Below are 23,628 nucleotides of genomic sequence, written 5' to 3'. Positions count from 1 at the left end.
TTATTGAGCAGCAACTATATGAAAGATACTTCCCCACACACAGGGACACTGAGATGAGTGAGAAACAGTCTCTGCCCTCAAGGTCCCTCCAGCCTGATTGAAGATATAGGACAGGACATGAAGATATAAATGCTGTCACAGTGTAACATAAGATAAATGAGTAATAAGTACAGGGTCCTCATAGAGAGGATGGAGTACTAAGGGGGAGTGATCACAGGAGGTAGGAGTCAAAGTCTGAGTAGACCAGAATGAACAGCAAGCAAGCCTGCCATAGAGAAGGAGTGGTTACTACAAGCAGGAGAACTAGGGAAATGTCTATTTTATGATCCATAGACAATGGCTGGAGCAAGGGCTGGGTGCAGGGAAAGAAAGTTAAGTTTCCAGACAAAAGTTGGGGCTGGTCCAGAAGTCAAAGAGTGAGGGATTTCTTACCTGCAGGGCTGTGGGGAGGCACTCAGAGTTTTTCGCAGAGGTGTAAAAGCTGAAGGTGGTGTTTCAGAAAAATCTATCTGGCAGTATGCCTGTGATGATTTAACAGGGATAAAGATTAGGAGGAATAAAATTAGTTCGTGCCATCACACAGTCCAGAAATAAAGAAGAGGAGGTCTGGACGAGGGAAATAGCCGTGAAAATAGAAAGGCTGTACAGAAGCTGAGTTCCATTTAGAAAAGTAATAGAACACTGTGACTGAGGGATGTGAGGAGCATGGGAGGAAAAAAGGAGCCGATCAGCACTTGACAGATATTTATAGAACTCCTACTCTGTACCAGGCATTGTACTAGGTCCTAGGGGACAATGATGAACAAAATGACTTCAGAAATGACTACCAGATGGGTGACTTTGGTGGAATTTGGGGAAAAGAGTTCCAGTTCTCCCTATCTTGGAAGGACCTATCATGAGGACCATGAACTCAGTCCTCCCCTTCCACACAGGAACAAACTATAGAAGATCAGTGGGCAGAAGTATGTTGCTGGATTTCACTGACCTAGATTCACATTTTGGGAACTGAGCTATACTCAGACATATTCAACTGACAGTGGCTCGGGTAGACATCCGATGTCTAAGCTCGTAAGACACTAACGGGGGTTTGGCTCCCATTTCACTTTCCATTGGCAGCAGTCTGTGCCTCATCCAAATTTGGAGTCTCTGTCCTTTACTCTTTTCCATTTATTATTTTTTTCTTATCTACTCACTCTCAAGGCACACCAAAAAAAATCAATTCAATATTTACATGCCCTCCATCTCGATCAGCAGTGTCCTTTGTTTTTTTGGCTGAAGTGAGTTGGCAAGAGACTGGCCCCCTCCTTTGAAAAAAAAAAAAAAAAAAAAACAGGATGATTTCTGTGTCACAGGCTGAAATGATGCATCACAGCACGGCCTATGTGATACTCTGGGCCATGCCAACACCAGTACCCTTAATGTTGAAGGGATTAGGAAATGTATCAGTTGAGCTAGTAGGGAGGATAGTTTGAGTTTTAGGTTACTGTTTCTCTGTGGAAATCACATGTATTACATGCCTTAGGTGTTAATGAGTATCCTATTGCTTGGCTGAAGGTTAATAAAGCATATGGTAAAATATAGACCCTAAATTAGAAGTGACATGTTAACCATGAATTATTCTCCAGCCTCTAAGGAAACCATCCATACCACCTCATACAATACCAGAATTAGGCCATCCTTTGAAATAATGACATGCAAGAGAAACAAATTAAATTTGCCACCACCTTCCTGCAAAACCATTCCACTAGTGTTTCTAGTGCTATTAAAAATCACTCTCTCTCCTTATTTTTATCTTTCAAAATGTCATATTAGTCCAGCAATCTGTAAGAATATTTCTAGATCTGGGGCATGTGGAGGGTTTAGTTGGTTGGGCATCTGGCTCTTGATTACGGTTCAGGTAATGATCTCATGGTCCTGGGGTCCAGCCCCACATTGGGCTCTGTCTAGGCATGGAGCCTGCTTGGGATTTTCTCTCTCCTTCTCCCTCTGCTTCTCCCCAACATGCAGGTGTGTGCACATACACTCTCTCTCTCTCTGTCTCTCTTTCTCTCTCTCTCTCTCTCTCTCTCTGGGAAAGAAAAAGAATATTTTTTTTTTAATTTTTTTTTTCAACGTTATTTATTTTTGGGACAGCGAGAGACAGAGCATGAACGGGGGAGGGCAGAGAGAGAGGGAGACACAGAATCGGAAGCAGGCTCCAGGCTCTGAGCCATCAGCCCAGAGCCCGACGCGGGGCTCGAACTCACGGACCGCGAGATCGTGACCTGGCTGAAGTCGGACGCTTAACCGACTGCGCCACCCAGGCGCCCCAGAAAAAGAATATTTCTAAATTTACTTTTCATTTATGATCATTGGATGCTGCAGTTGAGGCCCACTATTACTCAAACACTATCTGTCTACAGATGTTAAAAAAGGAAGCTTTGGGAAATATGTTACAAACAGCCATTCCCTTTTAATCTCTTTCTGAAGTGGAATTAAGTTCAAAGCTGTGACCACAAATCCAGAGGTGACTCATCATACAGAGTTCAACCAAAAAAAATAAATAAATAAAATAAAAACCAAAAAATGGCAATTGGAAGCTAAATGAAAGGTGTTGAATCTATTACATCTCGTGCACATTTTCTAGTCACTCATTTGTTTTTCCATCCACACTCTGGCAAGTGATAAGAGCTCAAGATAGCTCACATGTAGTTGTAATATCAGTAGCAGTAATAATACCTTTTCGGTGTGAAAATCATGTTCATTTAATTTGAGAAGTCTAAGTTACTGGGTGTTAAACTTTAGTATGCCCAAGGATCACCCAAAATGCACATTTGAATGCACGTCACATTCCTGAGGTTCACCAGGAGAAATTCTGATTCAGCAAGACTAGGAGGATGGAGCCCAGGAACCACTGCATGATTTGGATGCAGGTAATCCACAGATCACACTGTGAGAAACACTGGCTCTGTCTGGAATCCACAGAGTGAACAGAAAATGCCACCTGCTATCATTCAGAATAATATCACATTGAGTAGAAATAACTGGCACTTCAGAGAAATAGCTCTCGTGGGAAAGAAAACAATGCAGAATTCCACTAGATGATTGAAATACAAATGCTTATGAACAACTAACTTTTCTCTAAAATGATGTATCTTTTTAGTGGGGGGGGGGATGCTTACAGAGTAAAAGATACATATCATGTGTTACATCTGGTGCCTTTCTCTCTGTTGATAACACTTGCCTATTAAAAACAATGTATCGGAAGCAAGTTCTAATTCTCATTAGGCAAAAAGGCCATCAGACTTGAATAGAAAAGTCTACATTTCTTCTGAGCCCTACCATCCTCTGGCTTGAAAATAAACATGATACTAAATTCTTCAAGTAGGAATAGTGGAAGGAGGAAGGAAACCCAGATCTCTGTTTGGGTAAGAAGTTTGGTCCCATCCTTCAGCTTGTTAGGGAGAATTTGAGAAGGGCTTCTGGAGAGCAACCAAAGCTGATTAAAGTCAGAGATTCAGTAACCAGTGTTGGTTGCACAGGATATGGCACAAGTGTTGATGGGCAACTCTTCATTGCTCTTCACTAAAGGTTGAGCTCTGAGTAAGTGTGTCTTATAGGAAATTGCCTCTGAGACTTTAGGAGTATTTAATATTTACTGAAATGTTGAAATGCATTGCTAAAAGATTATTCATTCATTCAACATTTAACAAATGTGTATTAAGCATCTACCATCCACCAAGCACTGCTGCAAAACACTGCACAAACGGCCAGTGGTGTAACTGTGCCTCTCTGGAAGCTTTTCAATAATCATCTGGCCTTCTGGGATGACTTGGATACTTTGACTTAATCGAATTCAAGTAGTATGTCAATCGCCCAAGGGATCAAAATATATATAATGGAAAGGTAAAACTATGTTACTTTCTGAATCAATCAAAGACTATCAGCTAGTGGCCTTTTCCAGCTTCTTATCCCATCCTTCCTTTTAAATGAGCACATTGCCACTTGGAATAGTCATTTCTCAGCTTCCTTTGTACTAGTTATAACAATGAAACTAAGTATTACCAATGAGATAAAAGTAGAAGTGCTGGCTGTGAAATCCAGGATCTGGACTGAAAGGGAAGAGTTGTACCCTTTTCCCTTTCCTGAATTTTACTGCTTGAAAAGGGGATGTGATGGTTGGAGCATCCAGCAGCTATTTTATACCACGAGGACAAGGGCTAGATCCTAGGTATGGCAGAGCAAAAAGCTAGAAGGACCCTGGACTCCTGATGACACTATAACCTCAAAACTCTCATATCAGAGAGAAATAAACTCTTTAAAGTCTCTTTGGAGAGCAGGTAGTTTCTATTATAGCCAAATTTAGTCCTAATTGATGAAGGCTGTTCGTGTTCATTAGGCATTAGGAGAAAAATTCAAGCTGTCAAAACAACGGAGATTTATTGGTCCCCGTAGCTCTAAAGTAATGCAGACTTGACAGTAGGTTTGATTGATCTGCTCAATGATGCCATCAAAGAACCAGATTCTTTTGTCTCTCTTCTTCACCTTACACAGATGCACTTCACCATAAAGCTGGCTCCCATTCAGGGCAGCACAGTGACTGCCAGCAGCTTTCTGACTACATGCTTGCTCACCTGTATTCAGGAAGAGAGACATTAATCTTCTTAGAAAAGTAAGGACGCTTCCTTCGGATCTTGTCCATTCTTATTAGTCTGAATTGGGGTCTGCCCATCCCTGAACCACTAACTATAACCAAGGAGTGAATTACACTGGAGCTACAATTCCCTGATTGCACGGAGGCCTGCTGAGACACTGCAGCAAACTCACGGAGGGGGGGGGGCCCATGGCCTATTTTAAATTTTCAAAAATAGCACAGATGTACCTGTCAGACATCACACACAATTCTACTGTTAGATTGCTTGGACCTAACTACTTAATAAACAAAAAGTGTTAGGGTATTCTTTGGACAGGAGTATTGTGTTTATTTTGGTTGTGATTAGGTTTTGTTGGCCTCGAGGCACCATGAAAATATTACTGAGACACGACGCGTTCTGAACCAAGAAAGGAGTCCCTGGCCTAGAGTCAAGGGTAGAATTAATTTCCCCTTACTATGTGGGCTACACTGGTCTGTGTGGATATGCAAATGAAAAGTGGGGTAGTTAGGAAGATAGCAAAGAACAGATGTGGGGGAAGCAAATCCTGAATTGCTCTGAAGGAGGGAATTGTCTTTATTTAGGAACATACAACTCCTTTGGGGTGAAAGGTGGGATCCTTGAAGGCTTGGGGTCGCCAGACAATACAGCAAGAGAGAAAGCAAAACAAATGTCCTTTGTTAGAAGCGCTAGGAACGTGGAGACAGGGAGAGAGAATTAAAAAGGGAGTGAGGAGTGGCCTGAGGCACAAGGCAAGGTTGGCAAGTCTTTGAAGAACACCAGAGTTCTCTATTCTAAGTGTTCTTATTACTGCAGTACTCCAACCTGCCAAACTTGAGAAAAATCTATTACCCTATGTGAATAAGATTTTTTGAGGCAATCAAAGGAAGCATGAGGTCCCTGTTTATGTTGCCATGGTTTAAAAGAAGGGTAGCACCTATAAAATAACTGTACCTCTGAATGGATCTAATTCACTGGAAGCTAGGACGAGAGATAACATGAGAATATAAGCTGCCTCCTTTCCCCTCTCACTCTTTATTTACCCCCAAGATTGGTAGAGATTATGGAGGGCACAGAATACTGGTTCTCGATCCTGTCTACATAGTAGAGCTACCGGAGAAGTGTTTAAATAGAAATACTGTTGTTTTGTCTGCCTGCAGACCAACTAATAAAAAATCTCTATGGTTGGGGTCCAGAAATCTGTACTTTTTAAAAAGCTCCCTGGATGATTTTAATGTGTAACCAGGGTTGAGAACCACTGGTTCTCTATAATGTTACACAAATCAAGGAATAAGGTGCAAGACACTCTTATCTAGATCTTGTAGAGAAAAGAGACCCCCTTAAGTGGACGTGGAGGAGGAGATAGGGGAGGAGTTGATGTTGTTCCTTCTTGTCCCACTTAAATTCTCTCCACCAAACTAAGACCAGTAGAAAAGCCTGGACTGAGGCAGAAGACCTAAGATCTAGTCCTCACTTTGCAGTTCACTAATTTTGTGTGCTTTTAGGTAAGTCAGTCTTTCATCTCTCTGAATTTCTGTAAGGGGCACCTGGGTGGCTCAGTCGGTTGAGCGTCTGACTCCGGCTCACATCACGATCTCCCAGTTCAGGAGCTCAAGCCACACGTAGGGCTCACTGCTGTCAGCGCACAGCCTGCTTCACATCTTCTGTCCCCCCCATCTCTGCCCCTCCCCTGCTTGCATGCACACTCTCTTTCTCAAAAATAAATAAACATTAAAAAAGAGAGAATGGGCTTGATAATTTCCAAATTCGTGCCTAGTTCTCAAACTTATGATTCTCAGTAGTCTATAAAATGACACCACTTCCCCAGCTGCTCAGATTATTTATCAACATTCACTGTCTGACACTAGCAAAGGCCATATCCAGAAGGAAACAAGGTTTCTCCCCCACCCCATTTCAAAACATAAAACTTGAAACACAGAAAGCCAGGTAACTCCCCACACAAGAGTAGGAAAAATGAGGATGGCTGTTTTCTCCATTAGCCATGGTTTGGTTGTAGTCATGTACGGGTATTTTGGTTTCTGGGAACAGATATATGGGGACAACAGCTGTTTTCTTAAACACTAATCTCTTTATTTTCAGGGCTCTTGTTAATTCAGAGGAAGAATTGAAGAGTAAATAGTATACTTATTTGGAAATTTGATTTCTTTCTTTTTCTGGTTAACTTTCCTCCTCTTTCCCATAACCATCTGCTCTTTTCCTAAAATATAAATAATTTGATGACTTTATTCTAAAAACAGTGGTTTTCAACCAGAGGCAACTTTGCCCCCCAGGGGACATTTGGTAATATCTGGAGATATTTTTGTCACAGCATGGTGGGTGGGAGAGTGGATGCTGTGTAGTACGTAGAGGACAGGAATGCTACTAACCATCCTACAGTGCACAGGAAGCCCCCATAAACAAAGAGTATCCAGAGTGCTGAGGTTGAGAAACCCAGTCCTAAAATATGGATGAGATTTGTCCACCTATTTCACAGAAATTGTGATTTCTGAGCACATGATAGTTAAGGTGCTTATGCCTGATGAAGGACAGCAGTGACTCCTGAACATCAGTAGCCGTGCTAGCAAGAGTGTTTTTCAGGAGCCAGGAATTAAGTAGCTATATCAGTACAACATTTATTAGATTTTTGTTGTAACATACTATTTTCAGGTATTGGAACCACTTCGTACACATGGGCAAAAATGTCATAAATATGAGATGATTATAGAAACTGAGTAACAAGGCCACATGTAATTGCCTTCGTGGGTACAGAGCCTCTCGAGATTTTCTTTTTGTTATGTTTATCTACTTATTTTGAGAGAGGAGAGAAAGAGAGTGCACGTGTGGACTCGCATGAGTATGGGCAGGCCACACAGAGAGAGGGAGAGAGGGAATCCCAGGCAGGCTCCATACTGTCAGCGCAGAGCCTGATGTGGGGCTTGAACTCAACAAACCATGAGATCATGACCTGAGCCGAAATCAAGAATTGGATGCCCTGAGCTACCCAGGCACCCATCTCTAGAGATTTTCAATTACCAGCCTTGAAGGAAATGGAGCTTCTGGACCTGTAATGTTCAGACTCCTTTACTGACAAATTCAATGGAGAGTAAGCAGATTTTTGTTTCAAGTATGTATGTTTAAAAAAAAAAAAAAAAGAAAAAACAACTGAAGGGGACGCCAGGGTGGCTCAGTTGGTTAAGGAGCCAAGTTTGGCTCAGGTCATGATCTCACAATTAGTGACGTCGAGCCCCGCGTCAGGCTGTGTGTGATAGCTTGGAGCCTGCTTCTGATTCTGTGTCTCCCCTCCCTCTCTTCCCCTTCCCCGCTCGTGCTCTTTTTCTATCAACAATAAATAAACATAAATTTTTTTAATTAATTAAAAAGATTGATTGAACCCATGTCACTACCATATAGGAAAAAGGAGACAAGTAAGATGTGGCAGAGAGGGGAGAAAGAAGACGTCAGTCTTTTTTATTAGCTTTATTGAAATATAATTTCCATACAATAACACTTAATTTTCATACACTTCACACTTTAAATGTACAATTCAATGAGTTTTGACAAAAGTATATGGTTGTTTTAAGTTCACTAGAATCTTAACTTTTCATAGTTGATTCTTTTACAAAAAGCTTGTGTTTTATGATTTTCTTCATAATTAGTTTTTTTGTTTATAATTTAAAAATATGTTTCTAGAAGAACTGTCTGAAATTATATGCTCCTACCTCACCTCATTTTGTAAAAGTGGCTTACAAAGATGCATGAAGGATAGCATAAAACCAGAAATAAAACAGAAGATTTAAAGGGAAAACAATGATTTAAATCGGTGCCAAGTTTAAGAATACAGACCATGGATTCTCATTTCATTCTTGACATATAGGACAATCAGACTTTAGGCTTCCAGTTAGTATGAAAAGGGGAAAGCCTTTCCACGTTTTCTTGGCATGTTTGAGAGTATCAGTGAATTTAGGCTCCTCTTTAGCAAACCCAGTTGCCACCCTTCCAAGAGTTCTCAAGTTTCATAAGCCCACTGAAGGTTAATCCCCAATTGTTGTTTGCCATAAGGAAGCAAAAGTTATATGAGCCAAATTTTAAAGCTAAAGTTATCTGTGTCATTAACAAAGAGGCTGTAGGGCTACTTAAAGTAACTTTAATGAAAGCCAACTCATACTAACATCCAGGAACCAAGTCTTCTAAAACTGAAGTCTCCTGTGTAGGGCAGTGGTTCGCTGGAACCACCTCCTCCCAGTTTAGGAGAGCCAATTGTTAAATTTTCAGAATTTTGCCAGCTGGTTGTTAAACACAGCCATTATTAAAAATTAAGTTATGTAGGGGTGCCTGAGTGGCTTAGTCAGTTGAGCATCCTACTCTTGATTTTTGGCTCAGGTCATGATCTCACAGTTTGTGGGTTCAGCCCCTTGTTGGGCTCTGTGCTGACAGTGAGGAGCCTGCTTAGGATTCCCTGTCTCCCTCTCTGTCTCTGCCCCCCCCCCGCCCTGCTTTCACTCACACTCTCTCTCTCAAAATAAATAAATAAACTTAAAACATTAAGTTATGTGAACTTAAGACTAAATAAATTATACTAAAAACAATACTAAAAACTTATCACTTCCTAATTCCTGTACTACATTTTACCATTCATTAGCTGTGCTCTTAAAGGTTTTTTACATCTGTTGTGTACATGCATGATGGTAATATTCGATAATGGCATGCCATTGCATATCTCTTCCCAACTCTGTATTCAATAATGTTATGTTGGTAACTGGGAATTGGCAACAGTGGGAATGTGTGCATCACAAAAATCAACTTAATTTAGCTTTTTATTGATTGTCCAGACATAAGAAACTGATGGAAGAAATTTTAATCCCACAGATTAAATTTAAAAGTGTGTCACTTGTAGAGCCATTACAGTGAGGGAGTATTCTTCCAGTATTCAAAAGCTATTATGTAATTCAGCAAAGAAGTCACCCATATCATCAACAAACAAACGAAGTTCCAATGTATGTTTTCATTGTTTCACTTGTCTCATTAGGATAAACAAAAATATCAACCAATAGCCATGTTGGAACTACACTGGTTTGTCAGTTGCAACAATAGGTTGGTGTCAGATGCACGAGCTCTGCAAAAAATCAACGGAAGCATTCTGTTGTGAGAATCAATTGGCAATACAAAATTTACAGTAAGGAATATTAACTGTTTTATTATTATTTATAAATGTGTGTTACCTATCCTTTATACCAGTAAAATTTATAATAAACTTATGTGGGTATATATGTATAGATTTTCCCCTACATTTACCAACACACTACTTCCTGGAGCTAAAAATCTCAGAGTACCGAACATACATTAAAGACTTTTTTTTTAACCACCTAGTCTAAGAGTATACATTCAGGTAGAGTGATATAACTGGAGGTCCCAATGATGAATTTCTTCATCTTCTTCCAGAAGGGGGGCGGGGGGGGGAGCTCTTTCATGAGGACAGATTCTTCTCTAATCCCTAGGCAACCCTTTCACAAACGGGTTTGTGCCCAGCAGACTGGGCAGAGGATTTTGAATGACTCAAAGCAAAGCAATCACAGTTATTGCAAAAGAAAATTTAAATGTATGCCCTGCTGATGAGATAACTAAGGAATATTTACTCACACAGAAAATAAGCATTAATCCAGCAGTGCTAGGGTCAGAGTGAACAGGACTGATTCTGGATGTCATTGCAAAGTGTGTATGTTTGGCCATTTCTTATCTCTCACTTTAGAGCCTGCCCCTCTGCTGCTCTAGAAGCAATAATGCCTCTTTACCCACTGTTTGTTTTTTTTTTTCTATCCCCAAAGGTTCTACTCATCTTTCATCTACTTAAAGAACATAACAGCCAGCTTTAAAGAAACCAATCCATGGAGTTCAGTAGCGAACTCAGATGGCTTCAGGAGCCAGACCTTCTCCATCTAAAGTGCATTTAAATGCAAACTGTAAAAAATATATGCATGTTAAATAAGTTGTATCTACAGGAAAAATTAGCCCAAAGGCTGCCAGCTTGTGAGCTCAGAGTCTAGTCTTTTTTTTTTTTTTTTTTTTAATTTTTATTTATTTTGGGGCACCTGGGTGGCTCAGTCAGTTAAGCATCTGACTTCGGCTCAGGTCATGATCTCACGGTTTGTGGGTTTGAGCTCTGCATCAGGCTCTGTGCTAACAGCTCAGAGCCTGGAACCTGCTTCTGATTCTGTGTCTCCCTCCTCTCTCTGCCTCTCTCTCTCTCCCTCAAAAAAACTAAACATTAAAAAAATGTTTTAAATAAAAATACATATTTATTTTGAGAAGAGAGGGAGTGCATGTGCATGCACCAGCAGGGAAGGGGCAGAGAAAGAAGGAAAGAGAGAGACTCCCAAGTCGGCTTCATGCTGAGTACCTGACTCGGGGCTCGATCTCCTGACCGTGAGGTCATGACCTGAGCCAAAATCAAGAGTCGGACACTTAACCAATTGAGCTACCCAGGTGCCCCTCCGAGTCTAGTCTTTCAAGGGATGTTGGAGAGGTGGTAGTTTGACAGGAAAAACGTGGGAACTTGGAGGTTGAGGTACCTAGACTTGAATCCTGGATTTACTGTCTTAACATGTGACCTTGGACAAATTATTAAATTTCTAAGAACTTTGGTTTCCTCATGCATAAAAGTGAATTGTTGTGAGAAATAAATGAAGAATAAATGAACCACCATTAAATAGAAGATAGCTCAATAAATGCTGCAGTTGTTTCCTGCTATCCAGTGACACAGGGAACCTGAAAGATCACCAAGCCTCCAGTACCCAAGGGAGTTAATTTTCGAAGGTGAAATTAGGGTGCAGGTATCTGGGGAAGCATAGTCAGGGCATGACTTCAGTAGCCAAAGAGGCAACAAGATATATCTTGGATACAACATACAAGGACTAGACTGTGGGAGATCTGCTTCAGCGACAGAGCTAGTCTTAGAGAATGCATGGGCAGGGGTAAGAAAGGAGATAGGATCCCAGATTTTGCCTTTTGGAAGGGGTGCTTTGGTCTGAATTTCTTTCCCCTGCACCCCTGAAATTAGAAAGTGAGGACTATAACTCACCCAGAGGCTCTCCCTTGTTCCTCCTGCGTATACGCTTCTCCCCAGCCCTTCACAGAGCTCAGAGCGGTCCTCCCAGTGTGGAAGTTTTTCCCAGCCTTCCACAGAAACCATTGTTTTTGAGGATCCCTTCGAGAAATGGTTCATACAGTTTATGGTTGTAGTTTGAATAACAGAAGTCTTTCATCCCCATATTCAAGTGGGCCTTATGATCTGAACAAAAGGAGCAGCTCCAAATAGGAGAGAGAGTTGTGGAGAAAATGGCAGCTAGCTTCGAAAGGAATATTTGGCATTGAAAGTTGGCCCAGCTTTAACTAAAAGGAACCATGTCACTTCAGTTTTAGGATATGTACAGCCCATCAATTCAGAGAGGATGTTTAAAAGACAACCTCTCTCAGGTTCTGTTCATTTTGAGTTGATCCACTGTAAGACTATAAAAAAAAAAAATGAAAACATAATAGTTCTAGAATGTTATCCGTAGTTATATTGACCCAGCCTTAAAAGGACTGCCTGGGCTTAATGCCTGGTATATTGTCAGCTCTCAATAAAACCTTGATGGATGTATAAACAAATGAAGGATTTTAGGTATCCAGTAGCAACAAGTAGTGGGCTTGAACATATATCATACATCACAATAGAATCTATAATCTGTCCCTTTTAATATTGACTATTTTGATACATTGAGATGGGTACATGTGTATATTTCATAAAAGATCAATTGTGAGTGAGCCAACCGTGCTCTGAATATTTCCTAAACATCTCTAAATACCTTCTATACACCTTTGCTTCAGTATTTGACCAATAAGTCCTAAACCGTTCTGTGAAACAACATAGCCCAAGAATTTTTTTAAGTAATTGATGTAATACAAAGAAACCATGAGTAACAAGTGGGAGAATGTAGCTGTCTTCCAGTCCTTTGAATGAGAAAATTCCCAGAAACGTTAGGACTGACGGAAATGCCTGGTTGTTAATGCAACTAGCCATGCAAATTCTCTTGGGCTGAAAGCCAGACATTTCCCACTCTATTTTGTGACAGCTCTACTCTGGGGAGCAAGGCCGATTCCTCCAAACCCGCAGCTGTGTAACAGACCACGGTGATGCAGCCAAGATGGTCTTCAGAACCATTTCCACTCTGCCGCGTGCCTTCTTCAGTAAGGGGGTGTCTGTAATAGAAGTGAAGTTGACTTTCTTTTTACTGCTGGCATCGCTTTCGTGTGCTTGTCCTGCTTTAAATTATAGATTGTCATCTCTTAAAGGCAGAGTCTGCAACTGAATTATCCTTGGGTGTCTTTCTCTTTGCCACCTCTCACTGCCGTCGTGTCTAGCCCAAAGGGGGCCTCCGAAAAGGACTGTTGGATTGAACTAAACACCATTTGTGTCCTATCCCAATAATACTTACTATGTTTTGCACAAAGTGGAATAATTATTTTGGGAAATGGCAAAAGTCAGAAATGGCACATTAGAGCAGGGACTTGACTTCCCAGATCTTCCAAGCCATGTAGGACTCATAGATATTAGCCAGAGTCTAGGGTCTCTTGGGAATTTAGAGTGTCTATAGAGGGTTTCGGTGCTTTCTCCTTTCCCTTCTGGCTTGGGGCACAGTGAGAAGCAGGAAGTACATCCCCTGGGGTTCAATGAACACTTTACACAGCATTCTGGAGCAGTACACCACCTCCACCCTTTTAGGAAAAATGTTGGCACATAGAACTAAGCAGCCAACAGCCACATTCTCAAGATATTTGAAGTGATGCTCATCTTTTAACAAAGGCTTCTGTGCACCCACAAAGAGGAAGCAAGATCTCCTCCCCTCACTGTGACTGCATCTTCCTCCTTGGGAGCCTGAGCTCTCTGAGGCGATGCCCTGCCAGGCAGGCCACATGAGCACATCCTCACAGTGCCAGTTCCAACAACAGAGGAAAGATGTTAGAGACATGGTCTTCTGAATCTTTTGCTGTGTGTTCCCTTCCAAATGGGGAGCTGCGCACCCTGCCTTGTGTGTATATATGTATTTCCTGAACCCAGCTAAATAAATGGCAAGCTTTCTTATTCAGACAATAGCAACATATATGAGAAAGGAAAACAATCACTCTCACAGGAAAAGAGAAACCTGTTCTTTGTTCCAAAACACAGAAACTCTTTGTGTTTAGAATCAGAACCTTAGCTTTTTCAAGAAAAAAAAAACAATGTATTTTTTGTTTATTACTTACAGTTACCACTTCCTAAATCCTTTTCATTTAGAAAGACTACGCCTGGCATTGCTTTTGTGTTTTCTCCTTTCCACAGTTAAACAGAACCACTCACTGCTCCAAATGGGACCTGTTCTATTATTAAAAGTCATTTCTTTTGGCACATTTTTAACCTGTCTTAAAATGATAACCATGGGACCTTGGTAAATTGATTGAAAAACTTCTCCTAAGGTGGCTTTGTTAAGACATTTATTTTAAGAATAACTCTCAGTAGAATTTACTGGTGAGTTACTTTATCTATTCCCAGTATTAAATTATGTCCCCACCAAGGGTGTTATTATTCCTTTCCTGACAGTAATGAAAAAAAAAAAATGAAACTATCCTCAAACAATGCTATGTTGGCTACTGGCTCTGATGTCAGTAATTTTGAGAATACTCCCACCAGAAGCTATAAATTATAAATATAAGATCCGGAAAAGAGAGAAACACCAAAGAGTGAGGAAAAGCAGTGATTACAGTTTCAAATAAATGTCAACAAAGCAAACACATAGGCATCAAGGGGACAGGATTGTTCACTCAAGGAAGTGAGAGTGGGGGATGGGAGAGAGGGTGGAAAGAGATGGAACCCAAGTAAATAAAGCACACCACGAAAGGAAATCTACAGTCTCCATTACTCAGAAGAAACTGGGCACTTTCTGAAGTAGGCACAACCTTGGAGATTTTATTTTGTTCCCTCACTGATAAACAAGAAGTCAGCACTGATAACGATCCCTGATAACACTTCCTCTGGAATGTACAACATTCCATGTTTCTACTTCATTGTCACCACCGGACATGCATGAGTCAGACTGCGAGGTGGGAAAATTGGCCGGGCTGCTCTTGGGACCATTGAAGGTATAGTCAGGCCTATCGGTGTGATTTTGCCATGCTTCTTTCTCCTTCAACTCATCTCAGGAGGGATAGGTGATTTCTTTACGTTTGGATAAAGAATGCAGCAAATCATCTGTAGAGCAGATGGAAAACCAACTGGCAATTATCTAGTGCTTATGAATGGTGGGAGCAACTAGCCTAATGTGATAGACTAAAATGGGCTGCCCACAATTCTCCCAGTTGATTAGAAAATCGGGTCAATGGAAATACTCAGTTTTCTGGATTTTGTTTTCTTTGTGTCGGAGCTTGACCAGGTAACAATGGCTGTACATACCATGTTTTTTAAGGATCTTTGGGAAGTCCTTGAATCACTGAGGTCCCACTTAGTAAACCTCTGGCCCAGGGAACTGTCTCCCGGTGGTCTGGAAGAAATCCTAAACTTCTCAGATAAACTGTATCTAATCCACATGAAGGATGACAGTCAGTTCTAACTGTAAATGAGCAGACTAACCATCTTGGCCCACCTTCAACAACACACAACAGAGATTCAGACGTCATGCAGTCCTATTCCCTGCACCCAGAAAGAAACATGCTGGCCAGACTGACTAAGAGAAATTGATGAGAAGTTTTATAAATCCTAGTTTTTGTCTTGCATTTAGAGATAGCTCCACTTACATCTTGAAGAAATCAAACTGCTTATTGAGCTTCTGGACTATTTCACTAAATCACAGGGCACAAACTGACAGAGACATGTATGTGTTCAGTTTGATATACATAAGGTTTTTTCTTTTCTTTCTCTGTTTTAATGCTTTCAGGTCTAGTTTGCCCCAGGTCCACCACTTCCTATTATCTTACATCCAAAATCATTTGGGTTAGGACCACAGGGTATAGTGTCCTATTGTACAACATAAGGAAAAAGACAAACATTGGCCTCACTGGTTTAGCCCGGTTCACATTAACAAATGAATTGTGTTTTTTTCTGGATGTAGATCGTACCTCATTTTTATACAAGCAGTTGTTCACATACATAATTGTGAACATCTCAGTATAGTCTTGAGGTTTGCTATATCCTTTGAAAGGGGTGAAGAAATAAATCAATTAGCTGCAAGCATATTTTGATCTCCTTCTAGATGCCAAATGACTTGCAAGAAACAAAGAGGGAAAGGTGCACATTTATTACACATTGAATATGTACTAGGAACTTGTGCTAAGCACTTTACAGACATAATCTCTTTGCTTTGTCTTTTAAATAACCTTCAGAATTACTCTATAGGAAATAGGTATGACATTGTCATCCCATTTTACAGTTGAGGAAAATGAGCCTTGGAGAGCTTAAGTGACTTGCTCAAGGTCACACAGTTAGTGTATAGCAGAGCATAGATTCAGACCTACCTCTTTCTGATTGCAGACTAGAAACTTGACCCCTACTTGGCTGGTCATGCTACCATAAAATACTATTAGCTTATTAAGGGCTTATTACTATGTCCCATTATATACATTATCTTCATGTACTTTCACAATAAGTGTATCAAAGGCTATTATTATCCCAGTTTTATAGTGAGGAAACCAAGAAGTCAAAAAACAAACAAAAAGCTTAAATTTACATTTAAAGCCTAGAGCTGAGACTCAATCCCAGGGGTCACTCCAGAGTTAATGGTTTAATGTGCCCCCTCCCATACAGTGAAAGCTACTATTAATGTGTTTGAAAGCAGCCAAAAAGAAAGTCTGCATAAGATGTGTTTACATAGAAATTCATAATAGAAGAGAGCTACTTGGATATGCATTGTTTTTCTCTTAAATAAGCCTCTCCATTTTATTTCCGGACATACCCACTTTATAAAGAGGGCTAAGTTGAATATATTTTTAATTTGCTTAGAGTAGTTACACTTTAGGAGTGTCTTTAACTTCTCATTTATACACTTTTTCTTCATTTTTATTTTTAATTTTTATTTCATTTTGAGAGAGAGAGAGCATGAGCTGGAGAGGGGCAGAGAGAAAAGGAGACAGAGAATCCAAAGCAGGCTCCATGCTGTCAGCACAGAGCGCAGCATGGGGCTCAAACCCACAAGGCGCAAGATCACAACCTTAGCTGAGGTCTGACACTCAACTGACTGAGCCACCCAGGCACCCCAGGAGTGTCTTTAACCTCTTAAATGTCCACATATCCAAGTAGATCTAAGATTTCTCAATCAGGGCTCTAAAGAAGAACCAACCCATCAGATGACACCCTCTCTGGATCCATCCCTTTAGGGAACAATTTAAATTAAAAAGTGCAAGAGAAATGTCCAGTCAAGTCCTATAACTATACCAAACTGTACCATGTCAGAATAGGATTACATATGAAAGAAGAGTTAGTGATACCACAGGACAATAAATAATAAGTACCAAATGAGTACAGAAAAGGAGATGTTATAGTAGTTTATAGGAAAGCGAGATGTGCTGCAGCTCTGGAGGTCAAGAAAGAGAGCAAAGTAAGATGATTAAGAAAGGTTTTGAGTTGCACAGATTTGGGTTTAAATCTACCTGTATGACTTCGAGCAAGTTATTTGACTTCTCTATCAGTCCTGTTTGTTCATCTATAAAATGGGAATTTTGAGACGAGATAATAAATTTTCAGTGTTTTCCACGGTGCCCTGCTTGTTTATTGTAGTATAATTGTTTGCCAGTCTCCTCCATTAGCCTGTAACCTCTGCAAACACTGGATCTGTGTCTTACTCATCTTTGTCTCTCAGCCTTTGATATAGTGCTTAAGCTCATCCCCATTGCTGATGTTTCCTTCTGTGCCAAGGATATTCCATTATCAGATTCCTCTTGCTCTTTCCCGGCTCTTGACATATTCCACACTAGGAGAAGTGAGCAGTTGACCTGCTTGGTGGGTCAGTAGGAGCTTGCCATATGCCACCCTTCACGTGGTCTTTGGAATGAATTTTCTGCAGGGAACGTGCTGTCTTGCACTCCATACTGTGAATCTTGCTGTCCATTGCTGCCACGAGTGAGTGGTCAAGGCTTCCGAATTCTGAGGCCTAGTAATATGAAGCACATTTCCATACAAATATTAAGGGATAAAGGGAGACCTGGCTGGAAAGGTAGATCAAGCCAGATTGTGGAAAGATATTGGTATACTGTTATGGCATGACATTTCAGCAAATTCCTTATAATGTATGGATTGATAAAGAATGGAAAGAGTCTGCATAGCGAAGCCCAAAATATATTTAAGTTGTTGTGGGGTTGTTTTTTGTTTTCGTTTTGTTTGTTTGGTGTTTGGATATTTTTGTAGTGAGGTTGTGGTTGTTTTTTGGGTTTTTTTTTCATTTTTTTTTGAAAAGACGAGAATGAGATCAATTTTTAAATTTTGTGCAAAGTTCATTTTTGTGATTTTTTTAAACTATTTTTATAGTAAGGCATTGATAATCTCATCATTTGATGAATAGACCTGTTATATCAGGTTTTTTTTGTTTGTTTTTTTTTTAACCAGGTGTGGTCTAGGGACCATCTGCCTCAGAATTACCTGGAGAGGTTTAGAATGCAAATTTTCTGTGCCTCACTTCAAATCTGACAGACCAGAATCCCTGGGGATGAGACCTAGTGAGACCTAGGAATAGGAGTTTAACATTCTCAAGTGATTTTTATGTTTATTGTATTAAGGACATCACCTGTAACAGACAGGTTAATTCAATTTAAATGTATTTACCAGAGGAAATTGGGGGGGGGGGGGACGGTTATTACTAAATCAGATTGACCAGAATGATTACCACTAGGGACCCTTTTTCCTATAGAGCAGGGCAGCCCTTTACTCAGCCAAGAATATCATCAAAACCCCACTGGGCCTTTGTATATGTGTCCATTTCATGTCTTAGTGATAGATCTTATGAACAAAACCAAAAATTATGGACAGTTTTAAAACCTTTTTAAAATTACACACAAATGCACACTTTCATAAAACAAAGCAAAACAAGAAGAACCCTTCCAGCTCTTCCAAAGAATCATAGCTTCATCGAGTTTTCCTCCTGGGATCTCAATGACTAGAGGAAATAGGCAGGAACTTGACAAGAACATTCTTAGGCATCCGTTGCAAGCTTATTCCAACACACTGCCTTCCTTCTGTTTGAAGTGTGGGGAAATGCTCTGCTTAAACCTGCTTTGTTTTCTCTTATAGATCATGCACAGATGGTGACCACCGCTATGACAAACTCACTGTGCCTGATGACATGGCCGCGAACTGTATATACCTAAATATCCCAACAAAGGCCACGTCGTGCTACACCGAACCCCAGAAGAGTATCCAGAAAGTGCAAAGGTAAAAAACCCTCCTTCCTGGCCACTGCAGCTGAATAGGCCTCCATGACAGTCTGCTGCCTAGGGAATTTTTTCATGATGGAGTGACAAATAACAGGCACTTCCTTTTCCTCTATACACATCAAATCATTATGAAAGCAGAAAGGATAATATAGGTCACAAGGAAAGTTTGATTTAATTCACGCTTCTCATTCATGTCATTGGTCACTAATGTGTGCACAGTAGTTGAGGTGATTGTGTCTAGTATTCAGAACTTTTCAAATAAGTACTTAGATCTCCCAAGTCTGTGCTCCAGCTCTGATTACACATACCTCCCCACACTTAAATACCCATTAAGCATAGATACCTACAATTAGATGGTCAACTCGAATTGTTTTCGGACAAATGTGAGCTGCCCTTCTCAGAACGTCATTAGCTTCTTATGGCAGAGAAGTATGAATGACCCAGAGGTGGGCGCTCATTGTCAGGGCTACAAAAGAAGGGCTTTGGGCTGCACACCCCAGGTAGCAAAGGATCAGAAAGAGCAAAAGAAAATATACTTGCAGTCAGGCACCTACCTGTCCCTCTAAGAGCCTCTGCATTTATGTGCCAACAAGGGAATTGTCCCTAGATATGGAATTCTTTCTGGTCTTAGAAGATGTTCCTTTGTTTTTCAGGCATTCTGCCAGTCTCATTTGTATACTTTAGCAACTGCAGTTTACTTTAACCACGGAGACACAACAGTGCTCATCCATAGACCCTCCACATGTCCATATCTGTTTTAGGCATTTCAGCATCTTTAGCTCTGCCTGAAGGAATAGATATTCATACTGAGCATTACACAAGAGCCTTGATAACCACTCATCTTTTTTACATCTAACTTAAAATTTTACATCTTTAAACATTTTAGAAAATGTTTTGGCTATCTTTTAAATATTTGATATTGTGTAATTACTAGGCTTATCTTAATTAGTCACCTTCTTGGCAGATTAAAAGAAAATGGTGGGGAGATACATAGATGATTTCTCTGTTTCCATGGCGGAAAGTGTGACGCTGAGGAAACTATAGGACCCCTTACCTCATACTGGGGCTTAACCAGCTCTCAGATGAATAGTGGGTCTCATATTTTATTGTGCCTCAGGTTTGTTAAAAAAGCATGTTCCTAGATCTAGAATCTGCACCCTAGAATCCTAGAATCTGCAATACCAACAAGTACCTAGGTCACCGCACTCACTTGGAGAAACACAGCTCTGGATCGTTCCTGCTTCTCCAGCCACAGTGATCATCTGACAACCAGACGATGATTAACCTCTTCTGGATTCAGTCCTGTGTCTATCAACAGTAACGATGATAGCATCCATGTTCACTAAGGCTTCCCCTGCTCCAGGCACTGGGCCCAAGTGCGCTGCGTGCATTATCTTATTGATTCCTTACTGCAGCCCTGGGAGGGCGCTCTTGCTACTCTAATTTTACAGAGTAGTAACCCAAGGCTAAGAGGGGACATGGCATTTTGGTTGAAGTTACACTTTAGGTGGTGAGTTGACAGAACTGGGTTTGGAGCCCAGCTCTGGCTCCAGCACTCTTAATTAACCACTGTACTGATTTAAGAAGCAAAGTGCTTCCTGAAGAAGCATGTAGATTGCTTTTAGACAGTGTGTTTTCAGGGATTTTGTTGTTGTTGTTGTTTTTTAATGTGCTTTGTTTGATCATCAGAGAACAATCTGTGGACTGTTAATTTGAAGTTTTGACACATGCTTTCTATTAGTGTCAAAAGATGCTATAAAATTCACACCTGTAATTTAAAAGCAGTTTGACCTGAAATACTTCATTTAAATTCTGTTTTGTCAGGTTTTTCCAGTGGTGTTGGTAAGGAAAGAAACATTAAAGTACAGTTAAGAGGGTTTTAAAGTGTGGAGAGGGAGAGTACTATTGAGTCTGAAAACACTGCCACCGGCTTTCACGTATCGCTCAGTCTCCCAGTGAAACGGCAGAGTGAAGGCATCTCTAGTAACAACCACATTTTTGACACATCTTTGCCTTTGAGGTTAAAGCATAGAGCTAGTGGTTAACCAGTGCTGCTAGCTCCATCAGTATGGCTGTGGGCACATATGTGGTCTAGATTGTATGCACATCTTGGGTTACATGGCTGAGATGCCTAAACTTGCAAGCCACGTTAATTCTCTGCACTAGGCAAGGAGGTGGGGGTAGGGTAAGACAGAGGCAGAGGCACAATCCTTCTTCTTTACCTTTCCTTGATTCCTGCTGCAGGTTTATGAGAAGCTGAAGGACCATATGCTGATCCCCGTGAGCCATTCTGAACTGGAAAGGTGGATGGGCTGCTCACATGCTGCTCAATTTTAATTAACAAGAAGGTAGACTCCTGAGTTGAAGTCCCTCCCTTGTAGCCAGCAATACTGCACTCACAAGGCCGATAACTGTACCACTCCTATCGTGTTCATTGACAATCTACTGTGCCACTGTGCTACTAACTCTGGTTTACAAAAGTCTGATTCCAAGTTTGCTTCATTCTGCACCCCCCCCCCGCCCCTTGCGGTGGTACCTAAGCCGTGGGTTTTGCTAAATGAATTAAGCAATCTAGAAAATATAGAGCTAATGAATTATTGAACTGTGATTAATAATAGTAAAGAAACACTCATTTTAGTGTTTGTATTATTGGTGTGAAATATATATATGCTGTTTAGTTGCCAATATATGCTAAAGGGTATCTTCTTGATCAGTCAGATAGGCTGGGTTGTTTTGTGTTTTGTTTTTGTTTTTCTCTGTATCATTAATCATCTTGGTTCCTGAAAAATTCCCTCGTTCCTGGATCCTCTCCGTTTCCTTCTTTTTTTTTTTTTTTTTTTCATCTGAACTCTGGAATTTTGTTTCCAGTTATTTTCTTTGCCTTTCCCACTTCTATTACCTTAGGTAAAATCCACTGTCTTGCCTTCTGGATACCTTCCTGCAGGCCTCCCCCATCTGCCACATCCGTCTCCTCTGGCTCATGGCTACGTATTTGGCCACCACCTCCATTCTCCCCAGGAAAGGCAGACAGGTCCCTCAGCAGAATTGTGACCAAAATCAGAGAGGACTATTTGGGGAAGAGTTAACTACAAAGAAGCATATCCTGATGGGGTTTGCCCCAGATAACTAAATTCCATAAGTAGGACACCACAGCTAGGAAGGTAAATTCAGCTCCATAGGGTTGCTAGGATCGTAGATCAAGACACTTGGAAACACCATATGGGTACAATGTCTTAGGAAGTCTTTTAAGTCACATTCCATGAATTTTGCTTTATCACTAGCCATTTACAGACCTTGGGGAATACTCTTATTTATTCCATCAGCTCATTTCTATTCCCACCCCCCCACCATCGTGACTCACCCTATTTCCAGCGTTCTACCCCCCTGCAATTATCCTGGTCTAACGACGTGATTTCTTTCAAAAGAGACATTGCATCTAAAGTGATTATTGATGGTCTAGTGAGAGCCAGATGGAGCATGTACAGGAAGTGATCCGCTTGGTGCTTGAAACCGCAGACAATGGACAATTCTACTTTGAAATATCTATGATTATGTACTGTGGAATTCAATTAACACTTCTTTCCTCTCTAGGTTTTAAATTACACAACCTAAAACTGATGCCAGTCTCTTACAAAGAACAATGCCGCAGTGAAGGGAGAGATCATTGTCTTTTACTTAAACCTGAAAGAAACAGCCTCTTAGCAGGCCAAGGAAATGGTACTTTCCAAGGAATGGTGACTGATCCAGGCATGTTATCAAACTTCCTAGTCATCTCCACCTTTCCGGTATTGCCTGTAGCTTGTTGTCAAGATTAACAATCAGGGAGATTAAGAAATATGACTGAAAGTCTTGCTCTGCTTACCTATGTATTTCTAACCAATCATTTCTTAGGTTTAGTGACCAAATGGAAGTGATAAGCCTCTGAGAAAACCAAGGCATCCGTAACTACTATCTGTCTTTTTCATTTATTTGATGATCTAATGCCAGGATTTGAAGAATTCCTTTCCACTCCTTTTTGATTAACTTTAAATTCATTTCACATGCAGATATCTTATATAGCATCCCATGAATGAACCATATCTTAGTCACTGTCATATTTGGAATTGTCTCATCATAGGTGAATAGTATGTTTTTACCAGAGAGAAAATGAATGTTACCCACATGCTCAAGTTAATAAGGAAAAATTGTCTTCCACAATTATGGTTGCCCTTTTGGGTTAAATCTGGCTCTGAGGGGCGCCTGGGTGGCGCAGTCGGTTAAGCGTCCGACTTCAGCCAGGTCACGATCTCACGGTCCGTGAGTTCGAGCCCCGCGTCGGGCTCTGGGCTGATGGCTCAGAGCCTGGAGCCTGTTCCGATTCTGTGTCTCCCTCTCTCTCTGCCCCTCCCCCGTTCATGCTCTGTCTCTCTCTGTCCCAAAAATAAATAAACGTGGAAAAAAAAAATTATAAATCCATATATCCACTTCTAATGTTGATTAAATTTAGTATAGAACTGCTCCCGATCCACAACGACAACAACAAATGTGCAAACACTTTAAAAAAAAAAAAAAAAAAAAAATCTGGCTCTGA

General features: G+C 40.7%; 1 protein-coding gene across 1 annotated transcript in view; it reads left to right on the top strand.

Moving 5' to 3' along the window:
* DDAH1 (dimethylarginine dimethylaminohydrolase 1) overlaps positions 1-23,280 on the top strand; it is a 135,482-nt gene extending 112,202 nt beyond the window's left edge. Inside the window, 6 exon segments of the mRNA XM_030323650.1 lie at positions 12,740-12,854; positions 17,492-17,639; positions 18,916-18,992; positions 18,995-19,056; positions 21,303-21,354; positions 21,357-23,280. Of these exon segments, the coding sequence (XP_030179510.1) occupies positions 12,740-12,854; positions 17,492-17,639; positions 18,916-18,992; positions 18,995-19,056; positions 21,303-21,354; positions 21,357-21,418 (516 nt within the window). The 3' untranslated portion in view covers positions 21,419-23,280.
* Positions 23,281-23,628: the final 348 nt, after the last annotated feature.

This window comes from Lynx canadensis, chromosome C1 (assembly GCF_007474595.2).
Source record: "Lynx canadensis isolate LIC74 chromosome C1, mLynCan4.pri.v2, whole genome shotgun sequence".
Classification (NCBI taxonomy): domain Eukaryota; kingdom Metazoa; phylum Chordata; class Mammalia; order Carnivora; family Felidae; genus Lynx; species Lynx canadensis.
This window is presented reverse-complemented; position numbering and strand designations above follow the sequence as displayed.